This window comes from Macaca thibetana, chromosome 6, assembly GCF_024542745.1.
Source record: "Macaca thibetana thibetana isolate TM-01 chromosome 6, ASM2454274v1, whole genome shotgun sequence".
Classification (NCBI taxonomy): Eukaryota; Metazoa; Chordata; class Mammalia; order Primates; family Cercopithecidae; genus Macaca; species Macaca thibetana.
In genome coordinates, this window is record NC_065583.1 from 141,780,905 (window position 1) to 141,796,588 (window position 15,684).

Below are 15,684 nucleotides of genomic sequence, written 5' to 3' on the forward strand. Positions count from 1 at the left end.
GGATAAATAGAGATACCAAACAGTAGTATCAAGGGCCCACTACGGTGTAAAAGCATGAATCTGTTATCAAGGCCATTAGCGAAGTTTTATATTTTCTTCAAAAGTGTCTGGAAACCACAGAGTACAGTCAATTTCAATACACGGTAAGCGCTACAAGAGAGTAAACAAAGGATGCCATGACATCAGAGAAGGGACACTTGAGGCTTTCTGGAGGACTTAAGCTTTGAAGTAAACTTAGCCAGGCTTAAAAAGGTGTGTGAATCCTAGAACATGCAAAGCACTTTCTGCATTGGAAAATTTAACACTCCCAGTTGTTTCAGATATCTTAAGCCGTACGAGTTTATTGTTCCTCTGTGACTATCTGAACATGAAATGAAAACTTCTTATGAAGGAGGGTTTCCTAAGTCTAGTTAGAAGCCCGAGGTGCCAACATCCTAGACTTAACATTTTTTTACCAGAATAAGAAACCATGTGGGTAAACCACGATCACACCGGTTTCATGTTCATGTTAAACTCATGAAACCAGACAAATTCAACCTTTTATACAGCATTATATTTCAGGAATGGCATAACAACTCTAAACAACGACGCTGTATTCTAAATTCCTGTACTGTTACAATGATCCCTATAGTAGGCGCTCAATAACTGTTGACGGCTTGACATTTACCCAGCTGCCAGAGAGGGCTTGTCTTGACTGTCTGAGGATGCAGCACCCAAAGGGAAAAACCACTACATGAACAAGATCAGGAAATCACAACAGCATCCTTCTGGGTAGAAGGAGGTATTCAGAGGTGAGGAATCCAAGAAACGATTTACCAAAAAACGCCACCGCAAGAGAAAAACCAGTATTAGCGACTTTCCCTTCATTGGTCAACAATAAAAAAAATGCTCAGAAAGGCTGCCCCGGACGTCACCTGCGCCTGCACGGACCGCCCCGGGCCGCAGACACCTCTCCAGCGGGGAGCGGCCGGCTCGACCCGCCCCTCCCACCGCGCAGGGAACGTTGCGGCCGCGCAGCCTGGCGAAGGTGCCACTGCGGGCCCGACCCCTAGACTCGCTTGTCCCTGGAGACCAACCCTAGCGAACAGGCTCTACCGGATCCCGTCGGGTTTCTACTCCTACTCCGAAGGTCCTTTCTGCCCTAATCACAGCACCCACTCGCCTCGTTTTCCTCTTCTTCAGCTTCCACCGCCGACCGGGCAACCCCAGTTACCTGATAACACCTCCCAAGGCCCCGTGTTTACATTCTGGCCCACTGGAAGCAGAAATTATCACGCCCAAATTCCTACCTGCCTGCCCTGGATCCCTGGTTTCCTAAGAAACGGGTTTGGCCCACCCCGCGGCGTTCGAACAGTCCACAGAAGCAGGCAAAGGAAAGACGACTCTGTCTTTCTCCTCCGCCAATCCCTTCTCCGAGACCACAAATCCCAGAAGTCACCGCGGCCGCCCCCACCGCATGACCTTCTGGGATTTGTAGTAATCAGGGCCACGCGGCTGGGCGCGCCCTCTAACGGCAGCACCGAATGACCGCAGCGCAGGAGCGCGGGAAAATGAGGCTGCGCGGGGTGAGGAGCGCACCAGGAGGAGCCGCCCCAGCGGTACCGCGCAGCGTCGCGTCCAGTCAGTGGGGAATAAGGTGAGGGGAAAACGATTTTACGGGATTCAAAGGATTAGGATATGCTCCTGCCTAATAGCCTAGCTGATGAGGTCGGCCAGACGCAGAGAACAGCGAGGCAAAACTCGGTTATAAAGGGCTCGAGGCGGCGGGGCGGGGAAGCTGGTCAGGGAGGCTCCAGGCTGAACTGCAGCCTTCACGTGAAAGTTACAATGAGTTGGACTCGGAAGGCAGTATTACGGCCTGAACGTAGCTGTGCGTCATGTCTTGAAAATAAAAGAGCGCATGTAACAAAGGTAATCAAGATTGTTAATTTATCCAACTCTCCTGCCCAATACACTCGTTTTTGGAAGTCATGCTTTCTCAGCCTCAGCGCCATTAACATTTCAAACTGGATAATGCTTTGTTGGGGGACGGGGTGTCCTGTGCATTGTAGGGTACTTAGCAGCATCTCTGGTCTCTCCACGGGATGCCACCACTGGTCAGTTGTGACAGCCAATGGTTTCCCCAGACAGTGAAATTTCCCCTGGAAGAAAAACCACCCCTCCCACCCTGCCCCATTGAGAACCATTGATGTCGACCAACATTGTCCTGAGGGTCACCGACACTCTTTCAAAGCCAAAATTATTTTCATACTAATATGAAGACGTGATTTGCCCTTTGCACAATGCTGACGTTTGCACTGATGGTGGAAAAGCAACGGCAGGTCAAGGTGCTGGCGCCTCCGCAGGAATTACAGTAATGACACCAAACCGTACCGGGAGCTCTTCTTCACCACCACACGCTCACAGTAGGAAAAATGGGCCGGGGGCGGTGGTTCACGCCTGTAATCTTAGCACTTTGGGAGGTCAGGAGTTCGAGACTAGCCTGGCCAACATGGCGAAACCCCGTCTCTACCAAAAATACAAAAATTAGCCAGGCCTGGCGGCGCGCACCTGAATCCCAGCTACTCAGAGGCTGGCTTGGGAGGATCCCTTGAGCCTTGGAGGTCGAGGCTGCAGTGAGCCGAGGCCACGCCAGTGCACTCCCGCCTGGACGACAGAGCGAGGCCCGGTCTCAAAAAAAAAAAAAAAAAAAAGAATGCTGTCTCCAGCATAATAAAGTTACTTTATTACTTTATAAGAAGTTAACTTTATTATAACCACCCTGACACTTAATATTCTTTGTAAAAACTTGGAAGTCCTCATAAAGTACTTCTGCTGCCTATTGAAGTATGATGTATCAAAGAAGAGCTATTGTGAGATGGCATTATTAACTACTTTTTGTCCTGGAACACAAATTTTACTAAGATGAGTACTTGGGTATTTGACAAACCTTTCTTAAAAAATGAACGAAGGGAATCCGTAACTTCAAGAAAAACAAGGAAAGGGAAAGGGGAAGAGGAAAGGAAAAAAGAGAGAGAAGGAGGGAGGGAGGAAAGAGAAAAAAAAATTGAGTTTGTTGCCAATGACAAAATTCAAGACTTTAGGCAAAAAACTATGATTTTGGAAAAATGGTATTCACCATAATGATCTTGGCAGCTTCCCAGTATCTCCAGAATTTTGTGATATCAGTCATTATTAGTTGTGACTTTTATTTACATTGTTTGCTTAAATACGTCAATATTTGTGCAGGCTGCATAAGTGAACCAGTAATATTTGAAAACGATCAATGCATGACTGCAGTAGCCAGGCTCCAAGATGGCATTCACTCCTGGCATTCACATCCTTATGCACTGCCTTCCTACGTTGTACCACGGTTGGTCTGTGTTACTTACAGAAGGCAGAAGTGACCGTTTGCTTCTGATATTAATTATGAAAAACACGAAGGTGGTGGCAGTGTTTCTTAATTTGCCTAGAGGTTTACATGGTCATGTTTCCTGTATACCTGAAACACTGAAAATTCATTAAGCCAAATACTTATTTGTACACTTTTCTGTATATATGTCTATGAAAGTCTTAAATAAGAAAACATGTACCTCTAACAAGACATCCAGAGGAGGATTTATCTTATGGTCACATTCATAGTGTCATTAGTTCATAGTAGCCATTAGAAGGAATAGAGTTTGCAGAGCGAGTAAGTGGTGCTTGAAGCTGTGCCCCCTACCTAGGGGTCTTTGCTAAATTTCTCAAGTAACCTAACCCTGATCTCCACTACTATGTTTAAGGGTAGCTCCCACTAAGTTTTTATACTTCACTCACCACTTCTCTACTAACTCTGGTCTATGATCTTGATTCACGTAACATATTTAATATATGTCTTATGCTGTCTTTTTAAGACATGATCACTTGCCAAAATCCTTTAAATTTAGTCATAATTTATTGGCATTTACAGTAAATTGAAGTTTATTTACAATAAGACTTCAAAAATTCTGATTTTTCAAACAAGAATTTCTTGGACAATTCTTGTACAGCCAAGGTAAATACCTATAGCAATTTATACATTCCCTAAAAAAAACCTTACATACATTCATAACACTCTTTAGCAGTTTTCTTTTGTTGTTTTAAAGATAACAGAGTGTCAACAATCTAGCACAAGCCCCTGCCTAACAATGCCATGTGGATACAATATTTAATACTAATTGAATTCTAACAGTAGTAGGACTATAACCAAATCAAGTGTTAGCAACTGATAAATGGTAGTTACTTTGGCTTTTATTGTATCTATCATAATGTTTTGTTCAAGTGGTTGGTTTTTAGATGAAATCAAGACTCATGTAGTCAAGACAAAAATCACAATGTTTGAGAACTTAAATGTGGTCAGGCACTATATTTTATATTTCTAGGTACATTTTGTTGTTGTTGTTTTGGTGGGTTTTTTTTTGAGACAGAGTCTCGCTCTGTCACCCAGACTGGTAGTGCAGTGGCACGATCTCAGCCCATTGCAACCTCCACCTCCCAGGTTCAAGTGATTCTCGTGCCTTAGCCTCCCAAGTAGGTGGGACTACAGGCACCCGCCACCACACTGGCTAATTTTTGTGTTTTTAGTAGAGATGGGGTTTCACCATGTTGACCAGGCTGGTCTTGAACTCCTGACCTCAGGTGATCCACCCACCTCGGCCTCCCAGAGGGCTAGGATTACAAGTGTGAGCCACCGCAAGGTGCACAGATACTTAGCCTTTTTTTTTTTCCCACTGAGTTTTCCCAGAGGTTAAAAAACATAAGTACATTGTAACAGATTATAAATGAAGTTTTTCTTTATTATATCATATTTCTAAATCAAGGAAGTTGAAATTGTATACTTAAATATACTCTGGTCAAAATATACATGAACCACAAATATTAACTTCTACCTACCAACAATTTACAGTTATGTTGTATGTGGAATTTCATTCTTGTCAGAACTCACAGTGGAAATAAAATTTCTATTATGGGTGGGAAGAGGAGGGAAGGAATTAAGGGAAAAAAGATTTGGACAGCACACACTTTTCTTTCATTCCAAAGGTGCCAGTCAGAACACAGATGCATGGAGTTCCCACATATAGCCACAGGCTACCAAGCAGTAATTCAATGTGAATGGTGTCACTACAACATCAAAAAGAGCAGTGCTGGGCAGAGGATTTTGTATAAAATCATCTAAAACTCTGAAAAACTACAAAAGCATCTCAAGAAAAAGTTAAGTAAAAGCAATGGAGTTTATTTCACTGAAATTATTTTAAATTAGATATGATATATTAAGCTCCCATATGCCCCAACCTGGTAGAAAAGTTCCTCTCAGTGAGAAATCAATTATTTTAATGGCAAAATTTTTACACATCAGTAAAATCTGTTATATTTAAAACTATGTATACAGTACATTTCTGGCAAAAAAAAAAACCTTATACATCTTTCAGTTGTCAAGACAAAGTAAAAATATGGTTGCATAAAGTCACAAAAAATATAAATTGCTGAAAAGATAATAAAAAAAGATTAAAAATCATTTGCATTGCCTCCCTTACCTCCCTCTTTAATATTAGTAACAATTTGCAAACAACAAAAAAATTGTGAAAATTCTGTGCAACCTTGACACACTTAACCAAAGGTTGTCATTTCAAATATCCTAGCTTAAAAAAGAATTTACTGCAATTGTCTGTGCATTTATCATACTATTTATAGAAGTGCAATATTTAAATATTTTCAAAATAAAATGCAGTAACTAAACTGAATCACAATAACTTATAAGAGAAGCAAAGTTTACAAAATTAACAATTTTTAGAAGGTCCTATTTAATTGGTTCCTCCTTTTCTTCCCTCCTCCCCACAACAGCTTATATAGCGCCATTACTTAATTCTATATACAAATTTGTAACTTTAAAAATACAGTCTTCTGTTAACATCAGGAACATTATGCTGCATTTAGAGACCCTAAGTAAAATTAGAATCCCCTACAGAGAGGGCTACATAACAAGTTATAAATACAGTTTTGAACTCATATTTAAATGGAACTTCTATTACTTTGTACAGCTTTCAAATTAGAAGTTGAATAGAACAAGCCCCGGATAAAAAGCAGCAAGATTTTTCTTTTGAATTCAGTGCATGATTCTACAAGTGCTTAAGTCAAATCTACTAGAGTCACCATTTATGCAAGCTATCATGACATTTGAGTTCATTATCATCTGGTTACATAAGTGCTCACTGTATTTGCCAAAAATAATCCTAAAATATGATTCTTAAAATAGAAAAAATATAGCTCTGTTGCAATGGGAAAATGATTAATACAAAAAAATCAATTTCTTAAAGTTAACATAAGGCAAATATAAATGATACAATATTATCATACACATGATACCAATTTTATCTGAGGTGACTAAATCTTCATTTACATCTATTGTGTGATGCAATTATTAAGAATGAGAAAAAGAAAATATCAATGTAAATCAGAAATCTTAGGAAAATGCAGTATCTTTAAAAAGTACTTCAAGCCCAAAACAAATGTGACCACTTATTAATAGAATTGCTTTGTTCCACATTTTATCAAAATAATAATAATGTTATATCCAACTAAAGAGTTATCACCAAGTGTCAAATGTAAAGTTTAATTGGATCCTGGTTTGAAATAATCAGCTATAAAGAAATTTGGAGGTAACTTCAGAAATTTAAATATGGCTTGATTAGATGATATTGGGGAATTATTAATTTTACAATGATATTATGGATTTTTAGGAGAATGTCATTATCTGTAGGAGATACTTGAAGTATTTTCACGGTGATATGTCTGTAACATCCAAATGGTTCAGGAAAAAAAAGCACATATACATATACACACACACACATATATGCATGTATATGCATAACTAGCTGTATCTATACATAGGTATAGAGAAAACAAATCACAAAGCATTAACAACTGCTGAATCTAAGTGGTAGATATACATGTGCTTACTGAACAGGTTTTCGATGTTTCTGTTTTTAAAAATGTTCATAATAAAATTTGGGGGGGAAGTCATATCAGAGCACTTAAAGTTTGTAAGAGATAGTCTTTCTATGCACTGAATCAACTTAAAAGATACATAATCAAATAACTAGCAATGTTTGCATATACTCAATAATGACTGACATGATGAGCCAGAGGAATTTGTGAAATTGGCAAAAATAATATGATTTATTTACAGTATATGCAACTCAGCTCTTGTAACAAAAAAAGAACATTTTGTGTACAGAATATAGTGGGAATATTTTAAGATTAAAATTAGTCCTAGAGTATCTGAATATATAAATTCTGTGTTTTTGGACTTGTAAAGATAAAATAAAATTTAAATTAGATCTGATATCTGATATGACTTACCATACACTACAGAATTTTTAAAGGGGGATATGGAGGCCGGGCACTGTGGCTCACACCTGTAATCCCACCTCTTTGGGAGGCCAAGGTGGTGGATCACGCGGTCAGGAGTTCGAGACTAGCCTGGCCAACACAGTGAAACCCCGTCTCTACTAAAAATACAAAAAATTAGCCGGGTGTGGTGGCACGCGCCTGTAGTTCCAGCTACTCAGGAAGCTGAGGCGGGAGAATCACTTGAACCCGGGAGGCGGAGACTCCAGCCTGGGTGACAGAGTGAGACTCTGTCTCAAAAAAACAAAGAGGGAGGGATATGGAAGAAGTTATCTAGACTGTTAGTACTGCTGGAAGATACTAGCTATTTAAGAAGTTAAGGAGCCCAGAAAACAAAATCACCTATAAAGGTCTTGAGAATTCTAGGCAAATATTTATTGAATAAATTTATGAAGCAAATATATAACATGTAATAATATATGAAGGCCTTTATGTAAATTAATATTTTCAAAGCCCTGTGTACACTAAATATAAAATAGCCAAAAATCAGGTGAGCCTGAGAGACCTATAATTCACTGTGTATATTATGCTATATACGTACTGCACAATGAACAACAAAATGATCTTAATTCATTTCTGCATATTAGCTTTTAACTATAAATCATGTTCCAATCCCTGTGCAAATTGCATTTCAAAACGCCAGCCCTCAGTTATAATTATGTATAACTTGATTACAAATGGAAGCATTTGGCTATGACTTATTATGCATGCTTATTGCTACAAAAGAAATAAGCAAAGTTTTCTGTTTATTGTGCAAGAATTTTAATTAGATTTGCACACATCTCAAAAAATTCTATTGTGTGACTTCCAGGTCTTGGAGTTAGGTCAACAGGAGAAGAGTCAAGTGAGGTCACAGATGAGGTAAGAGAAACTTCTGAGGATTTTCCTTGAGCCTCAGCATCTGAATCACTCCTTTGGCAAGATCGATAGTTGCTAACTGATCCCGATCTCTGTGGAGTAGCAGTCCCTGATTTGGCTTCTGTAATTTCATCTGGGTAAAAAGAATTTCAATTTATTATAGTCTATGACCTTCTCCCAAAAAGTTTTGTAACAGTATTGTATTTGCTTCTTTAAGTGGGGCTGCTGGCCAGCTATCAAGAGCACGTTTATTCTAAATACCTTCTAAAATAGAGTCAATGAGCCTGTATTAAACTATTCACCTTTTTTACATTCAGTATGTATTCTCAAGATGGCTAATCAAAGTTGGGTACAGTATAGCTACTCATCAGCTGCAATCCAAGGTTAAGAGCCCAGTAAACCAACAATCTAGGGATTAATAAATATTATTCTACAGCAATAAAATGTAATCCCTCTATACTAAAATCATAGAATCAATGCACTTCAAATTTGGAAGGTATACTCGAAACCATCTCATCCAACCCCTCACTTTATTGATAAGAAAACCAGAGAAGTGACTTGCCCAAGGTAACAAATGAACAAAAAGGTAAGTCTAGAACCCAACTCTCCCAATGCTCGGCTTAGTGCTTTTTACTTTCCACTTTCCTTCATATTTCATTTAGTATTTCATAAAAGAGCAACAATTCCAATGAATAAAAATCAAAGAACAACTAAGGTTGGGAACACAATACAAAAACAAAAATGGGCATTCAACTGGTATACCCCAGTACTAGTAAAACTAAGGTTGCAAATTTGATCCAAATACAAGAAAAATAAAACACATTCTGTGTTTCAGATTTCAGACTGCATTAGTATATGTTAGCAGATACATACTATATAGACCTCAAGATAACCAGACAAACTGGTTTGGCCAACATATCATGCCTCAAACCTGTCTTTCTGCTACTATGTGTGTACTATCTTTTAGTTTATAAAGAAGAAAAAATTTCATAGGTGAACCTCATCTAATAATTCTATGCAACCTTCCATAAGCAAAGGTGATACTATATATATTGTTTTTTTAATATTTTGTAAAGACACAGTGTCACTATGTTGCTAAGGCTGGTCTCAAATTCCTGGACTCAAGCAATCCTCCCACTTCAGCCTCCCAAAGTGCTGGGCTGTTTATAGGCATGAGCCACCACACCTATGCTCAACACTGTAGCTTAATGCAACTGAATTGGCCGATGAAGAATTGCCGTAACTTCATTCTTAACTGAAAATTTATTTAATAATAAATAAAAGCTTACAGAAGAGTCAATATTTATTTCTAAATAAAACATTTATCTTACCAAAATGAACTACACCAAAAAAACAAATGCAGCAGAAAACTATCACCTTAGGATCAGACTTCACCTGGCTTTAAGGATTTTACAAGATGATAATCTTAAAAGGACAATATGCTATAAGACTACAATAATAAGATTCATAAATGTTAATATTGCAAAGGCACAAGAAGTCACATTTTCTATTCCTTTGCAGTTGAATTACTAGGAACAAGTCAAGAAGCCTCAAAAGAATCAAAGAGTAAAATATCAAGTTAGTAACAATGTCTAATCTATGTTGTTTTGTGTGACGTACATACCATCAATACTACGGAAATCCAGTAGATAAGTTCTACTATCCACCTGGTATAACTGTAGACTCATTTTGGAGTAAGTGCTTGTCACAGGATTCTTCCTTCGTACACGCAAATAATATGGGTTTACAACCTAGCACATGGTATAACAAAAACCAAGTCAAAAGTAATTCTTCTATAAAACATTTTATAGACTGTGGGTTTGCCAAATATGCTAATAATCAAAATGTTATCTCTTTCTTACCTTCCATTCATAATCCAATTGTTTAATTGCTCTACATACTTCTGCCATAATATCATTTGGACGACTTTGACTTCTAATTCCTAAATGCCATTTTGCTTTCCTTACACCTTGGTGTTTGGATTTCTGCGGATTTAATTCATCAAGGGTATGGCGTGCCCTTGGTGTTTCAGCAACCAAGAATGGTACTCTTTCAGGATGGGGCCGAGACAGGTGATGATCATCAAGAAAAGAATCAGGTGGGCTTGTCGCCAAATAGAAATCTTTGGCTTCATTCATTATTCTCCTGTTATCTATTATGAGATGGTATGCAACTGCCAAAGGATCCTGGTGATTTCTGTTATAAAGACAGCTGAGAACTTCCTCTTCTGAGCACTCAAACTTTTCACATACTTCTTTTAAGGCTTCATCGTCAATCATGGTTGAACTATATGATGGATCCTCAGGAAAGAGATACTTTGGAAGGTCCTGTTTAAACCATTCATGTTCCCTGAGAGAAAAAGGCAGGATCAGGAGAATGATTTTGAATACAGCTGAGACTGAAAGTAAGTTTGGGGAATTTAGAATATGACCTAATTTATATTTATACTCATACTGTATTACTGTCACTTTTTGCACTGAAATTTTCCTCTTCTAGCTCGCACTTCATTGTGTATGTTGAGGAAAATGCTCCAATCTCCCTCCGGTTTTAAGAGAGAGAATGCACTGAGGTAGCAATGGGGGGAAAAAGTTATGGGACAAATGACAATGACAATGACAAAGAACAGCTTATTTCCAGCTTAGAAAGAGAACATATTAGGTAGCTTCATTATAATACTCTTTTGATATGTTAAGTGAAAATAATGTAACAACAAAAATAGTAGACAACTATTGAGTACTTACTATATGCTAAGTTTTATGCTAAACACTTCATATACATTATCTCCCCTCATCATCGAAACAATTACATGAAGATAATATCTCTTTGTTTTAAATGAAGGAACTGAGGTTAAAAAAAAAAAAACTATGAACATGCTCAAGGTCACAAAGACAGTAAGTGACAGAACCAGGATTACAACCCAGTCCTATGTGACTGGAAAGGCCATACCCTGAATGATTTCCTATTCTAATTCCCTAACTTCATATATTTAAGAATATGTTTGACGTGAACTATGTCAAACACTTTGCTAAAACTAAATAAAATCCAGAGGAGAAAAAAAAAAAAAAAAAAAAGAACAATGGTTATCTTCTGGGTCATGGGATTAAAGATAATTTTTATTCTCTTCTCTATTTTTGTTGGTGTTTTTCTAAGTCTTTAATTGTCATGTATTACATTTTAATTGGAAAAAAATAGGTAAAACACAAGCAAAAACATTTCTTACCTAGATATCTTAAAATATAAATTTTAGAGAATGATTTGTCCTTTCCCTTTGGTGATAAAATCATGCCCTGCCATTGATGGTCTCTTTTTTAGCTAGTCTAAAACATGTGTAGTAAGTGGAAAGTAATCAAGCTTCAAGTTCCACATATAATCTTTCCTTCTTCTTCATTACACTAATGCTTTCGTATTTACTATTCCTAGATCCATATCTGATTTCTTTCTTCCCTCTCAGATAAATGTGCAGTCTAGCCATTAGAAGACCAAAAGAGACCAAAATTTCCATAGGGGGTTAAAAAAAAAAAAAAGGAGAAACAAAGCTTGCAGTAAAATGGTTTAAGTCTTCATCAGAAATGGCTCACCCAAATTTGAGAAGAAAATTTGTCATCATCATTTTTGTCTAATTTAAACTATTAGGTTGAACCAGATGAAACTGGTAATACTGACTTTTACCTACAAAATAGGAATTTTGCATGTAATTCAATGTATACTACCAGGAAAAATATGTCAATTAAATTAAAATTTTCTCATTCCTTGGGATTAAAAAAAAAATACAATAATTCATGAGATAAGAAATCAAATAGCAACCCACAAATTTACTACTGAAAAGTATTAATCCTAACGCCAGGCATACTGGCTCACACCTGTAATCCCAACACTGTGAGGGAAAGGCACAAGGATCACTTGAGGCCAGAAGTTCAAGACCAGCCTGGGCAAAAATAGCGAGACCCTGTCACTCCAAACAAAAACAAAAAACAAAAGAAAACAACAACAAAAAGCAGCCAGGCGTGATGGTGGATGCCTATATTCTCAGCTACTAGGGAGGCTAAAGTGGGAGGATCACTTGACCCAGGAGTTACAGGCTACAGTGAGCTATGATCACAACACTGCACTCCAGCCTGGGTGACAGAGCAAGACCTTGTCTCAAAAATAAATAAATAAAAATAAAAGATATACATATATATGGAGTCTCTCTGTGTTACCCACGCTGGTCTCAAACTCTTGAGCTCACATGATCTTCCCTCAGCCTCCCAAAGTGCTGGAAGTACAAGTGTGAGCCACCGCACCAGCCTTTCATTAGCTTTTTTATTAATTTAAAAAGTAATATAATGTTCACTGTAAACATTTCAAAACAAAGATGTGTAAGTAAAAAGTGAAAGCCCTCCCTCTTACTATTCTTACTTCCCTAAGGTAATCAGTTTACTATGTATTTTTAATAACAAAATAAAATGAATGTGTCTCTACACTCTATTTTTTCACATAAAAACAGGATTATACTGTATATTCTGTTCTGCAACTTTTTTTTTCACATAACTTTTATCATGGATACTATTAGATCTGATAACTTCCAAATTGCTTTATTACCTGATATCTTTGATTGTGGCCCTCTTCATGGGATCCACCTGCAGCATATGTTTCAAAAGGCTAATCACAGAAGGATTTAAATATTGAGGGGTATAGAAGATCCCATCACATATCTTCTTAAAAAGAGTTGGCACATGGTCATCATCAAATGGAAGGGTTCCACATAATAAAGCATAGAGAATAACCCCACTGCTCCATATATCTACCTCTGGGCCTGCATACAATCTGTAACAGGAAATAACAATTGGATTAAGGAATCATTTTAACCTAAGGATCAGTTAATCAAAAATTTCAAATATGGATATTTCATAAAGAATTCATAAGCAGAATATGGTTTTTATAGCCACTACTACATGTTACACATAAAGTTAATTCCATTAGTATTATCTTTGAAAACAAAAGTCAAGAAGTTTTGTAAATTACACACCATGGCTAAAATTCTGTTCTACTATTTACTATGGCCCTGATTGGATCTAACAATAGGGCCAAACCTTGAACAAACATATCACTATTCAATTTAAAACCATTAGTTTTTGTTACAGAGGAGAGATTAAGTGATATTTCATCAACTGAGAATGTTCTTTAGTAATGGACTCTGAACCCACAATCCCAATAACGCAAGACCCCTTACACCAAGGTGAAAGGATCCTGAGGCTATGAAAGAAAGCCAGGCAAATTGGTTCACAGATTTTTTAAATCTCATTTGCAGTGCACTGTAGTTAACCGCAGACTAGTTAGATCACCCATTCAAAGTTTGGATTCAGGAAAAGGATTTCTTTAAAGTTATGTATTGCTGAACTGATCGATAAATATTATTTTGAAAGTAAAAGTTCTCATACACCAAGAGCTTGAAGAAAGACCTTATCCAAACTAGAAAAACTACATTTCAGTAACAGCCCATTTGCATATATGCACAGTTATAACACTTTTTTTTAATTTAAATAACACTTTCCACAGTCTCCATGTCCTGAATTGTTTTATTCCTAAAAGAATTAAGACAGACAACACAATTTTTTAAAAATATTTAAAAGAATTTTTGACATTAATATTTTAAAAAAGATGAAACTTGACAAATCTAAAATTAGGTACTCCTGCCTTACTCATAGCCATGTTTTTACACAGCTCTCATTTCTTTGAGCAGTCTAGGCCAACAAGCTTATGAAAACAGAAAGAAAACAGTATTTCTGCATTCTGAGTTAATCAAGATGGGAAACATTCACACAAATAAGCATGGTTTGGATGAAAAGTTATTAAAAGTTCATTACAAAACTAGCAAACTTCAGCTTCTGTTTTCAATTTCAGTAGTATAGTGAAGGACAAAGGGTTACTCTTAAAAATATTAAATTCTCCTGTTTTCCAAACTATTCAAAAAGCGACACTATACAAATATCTTCATGTTCTCAATGCCGGTAATTAGTAAATTGAGAGGTTAAAATTCTTATAATATTGCAGTCTCTAAAAGGTTTAAAGAACAAAGATTCAACATAAATGAAGTTTAAAGATTACTTCAGCCCAATTCCCCAAGACATTTTATCATGAAACATAAAGGTACTACAAAATGCCATCTATGTAAAAAATGAAAGCTACACATTACATGTTTAATTTTTCCTCTAAGTAAATAGTAATCCTTTTCTAACTACTAGATATGTTTGCATTATTCAAGTTTCCAGTGTCTTACCTACTTTTTAAACACCCTAGGTTTTAAACTTTCCATTTCTTCCACCTGGGAAAAAAATTAATGTACTCTCTTCTAACAACTTTAATATAATGTTGACTTGTAGTCCTTAACCCTCATTCACATATAAATGTGGTTAAGAATAAGCCTTATTTTTCTTTCTTTTCATTAGAATTAACTATGACACTATAGACTGACAGAATCTAGGATAAAAAGACAATTTCAAATGTATTGAGGGTGGTGGGGTATCAAATACTACCTTCCTGAAATTACTTCTGGTGCAGCATAGTTGGGTGAGCCACAACTTGTTCTTAAAAATTCACCATCTGACATCATGTTTGAAAGACCTGAAAGTGCACAAAATCAGCTACTCAAAAGATTTCCCAAAGACAAAAATTAAAACCCCATTAAACAGTAAAATTGAGTTTGCATTAAAAATGACAAATCATCATTTTGTTATTTGCTTCAACAAAATCCTATGGTCTATTGTAGCCAAATATTCTGCCATTATGCCCTAAAATGTGTAATCTATTTCAACATTTAAAGTTAGTGCACTGTTAAGAGTTTAATGCAAATATTAAGCTATTGGTTATTTTGCTTATTAGAAAAAACTTGGCATGTTTAAGTTTTATTAATACAGAAATTACTAGAGAAAATAATCTATAACAGATGAATAGAAGGATTAAAATTCAAAGTTCCTATTAATCCTGTTCTGATTCTTTAAAAAAATTTTTTTAAAAAAGCCAGTAATTTTGAATTTCAAAGTTCCCTCATAGTTTTACTCCAAAAAGAAACCATTGCTCCCCCAAAAATGCACCCTATAAAAATAATCAACTGAGGAATAAGAAATTCAAATAATTAAGCCAATTACTATTAAAAAAAGAAAAGAAAAAAGAAAGAAACACCAAAACAACCAGCTCAGGTTTGGTTGGCATTTTTCAGTTAATATCTAAACATTTAAGTAGATATAGGTGTAAATATAGATATATAGATGTAGTCAAAACTAAGGAAAATATTTATAAGAATGTTCTCTGGGCCAGACATGGTGGCTCACACCTGTAATCCCAGCACTTTGGGAGACCAAGACAGGCAGATCACTTGGGCTCAGGAGTTCGAGTCCACCTGGCCAACATAATGAAGCCCCATCTCTACCAAAAATACAAAAA

General features: G+C 36.7%; 2 protein-coding genes and 1 long non-coding RNA gene across 6 annotated transcripts in view; 1 reads left to right on the forward strand and 2 right to left on the reverse strand.

Moving 5' to 3' along the window:
• Positions 1-1,402, reverse strand: part of TTC33 (tetratricopeptide repeat domain 33) — a 43,635-nt gene extending 42,233 nt beyond the window's left edge. The window contains exon 1 of the mRNA XM_050793430.1: positions 1,290-1,402. The gene's annotated coding sequence lies outside the window, so the exon portion shown is untranslated. The remainder of the gene's footprint in view (positions 1-1,289) is intronic.
• Positions 1,403-1,481: 79 nt separating this feature from the next.
• Positions 1,482-15,684, forward strand: part of LOC126956459 (uncharacterized) — a 35,427-nt gene continuing 21,224 nt past the window's right edge. The window contains exons 1-2 of the long non-coding RNA XR_007726381.1: positions 1,482-1,636; positions 8,216-8,265. This is a non-coding gene — a long non-coding RNA (uncharacterized LOC126956459). The remainder of the gene's footprint in view (positions 1,637-8,215; positions 8,266-15,684) is intronic.
• Positions 5,214-15,684, reverse strand: part of PRKAA1 (protein kinase AMP-activated catalytic subunit alpha 1) — a 40,958-nt gene continuing 30,487 nt past the window's right edge. For 3 of the 4 annotated variants that reach the window (XM_050793424.1, XM_050793426.1, XM_050793425.1), the window contains 5 exons: positions 14,778-14,865; positions 12,844-13,068; positions 10,125-10,611; positions 9,887-10,013; positions 5,214-8,395 (listed from right to left, as the gene is read on the reverse strand). In XM_050793424.1, the coding sequence (XP_050649381.1) occupies positions 8,151-8,395; positions 9,887-10,013; positions 10,125-10,611; positions 12,844-13,068; positions 14,778-14,865 (1,172 nt within the window). In that variant the 3' untranslated portion in view covers positions 5,214-8,150. The other variant, XM_050793427.1, reaches the window with a different exon arrangement.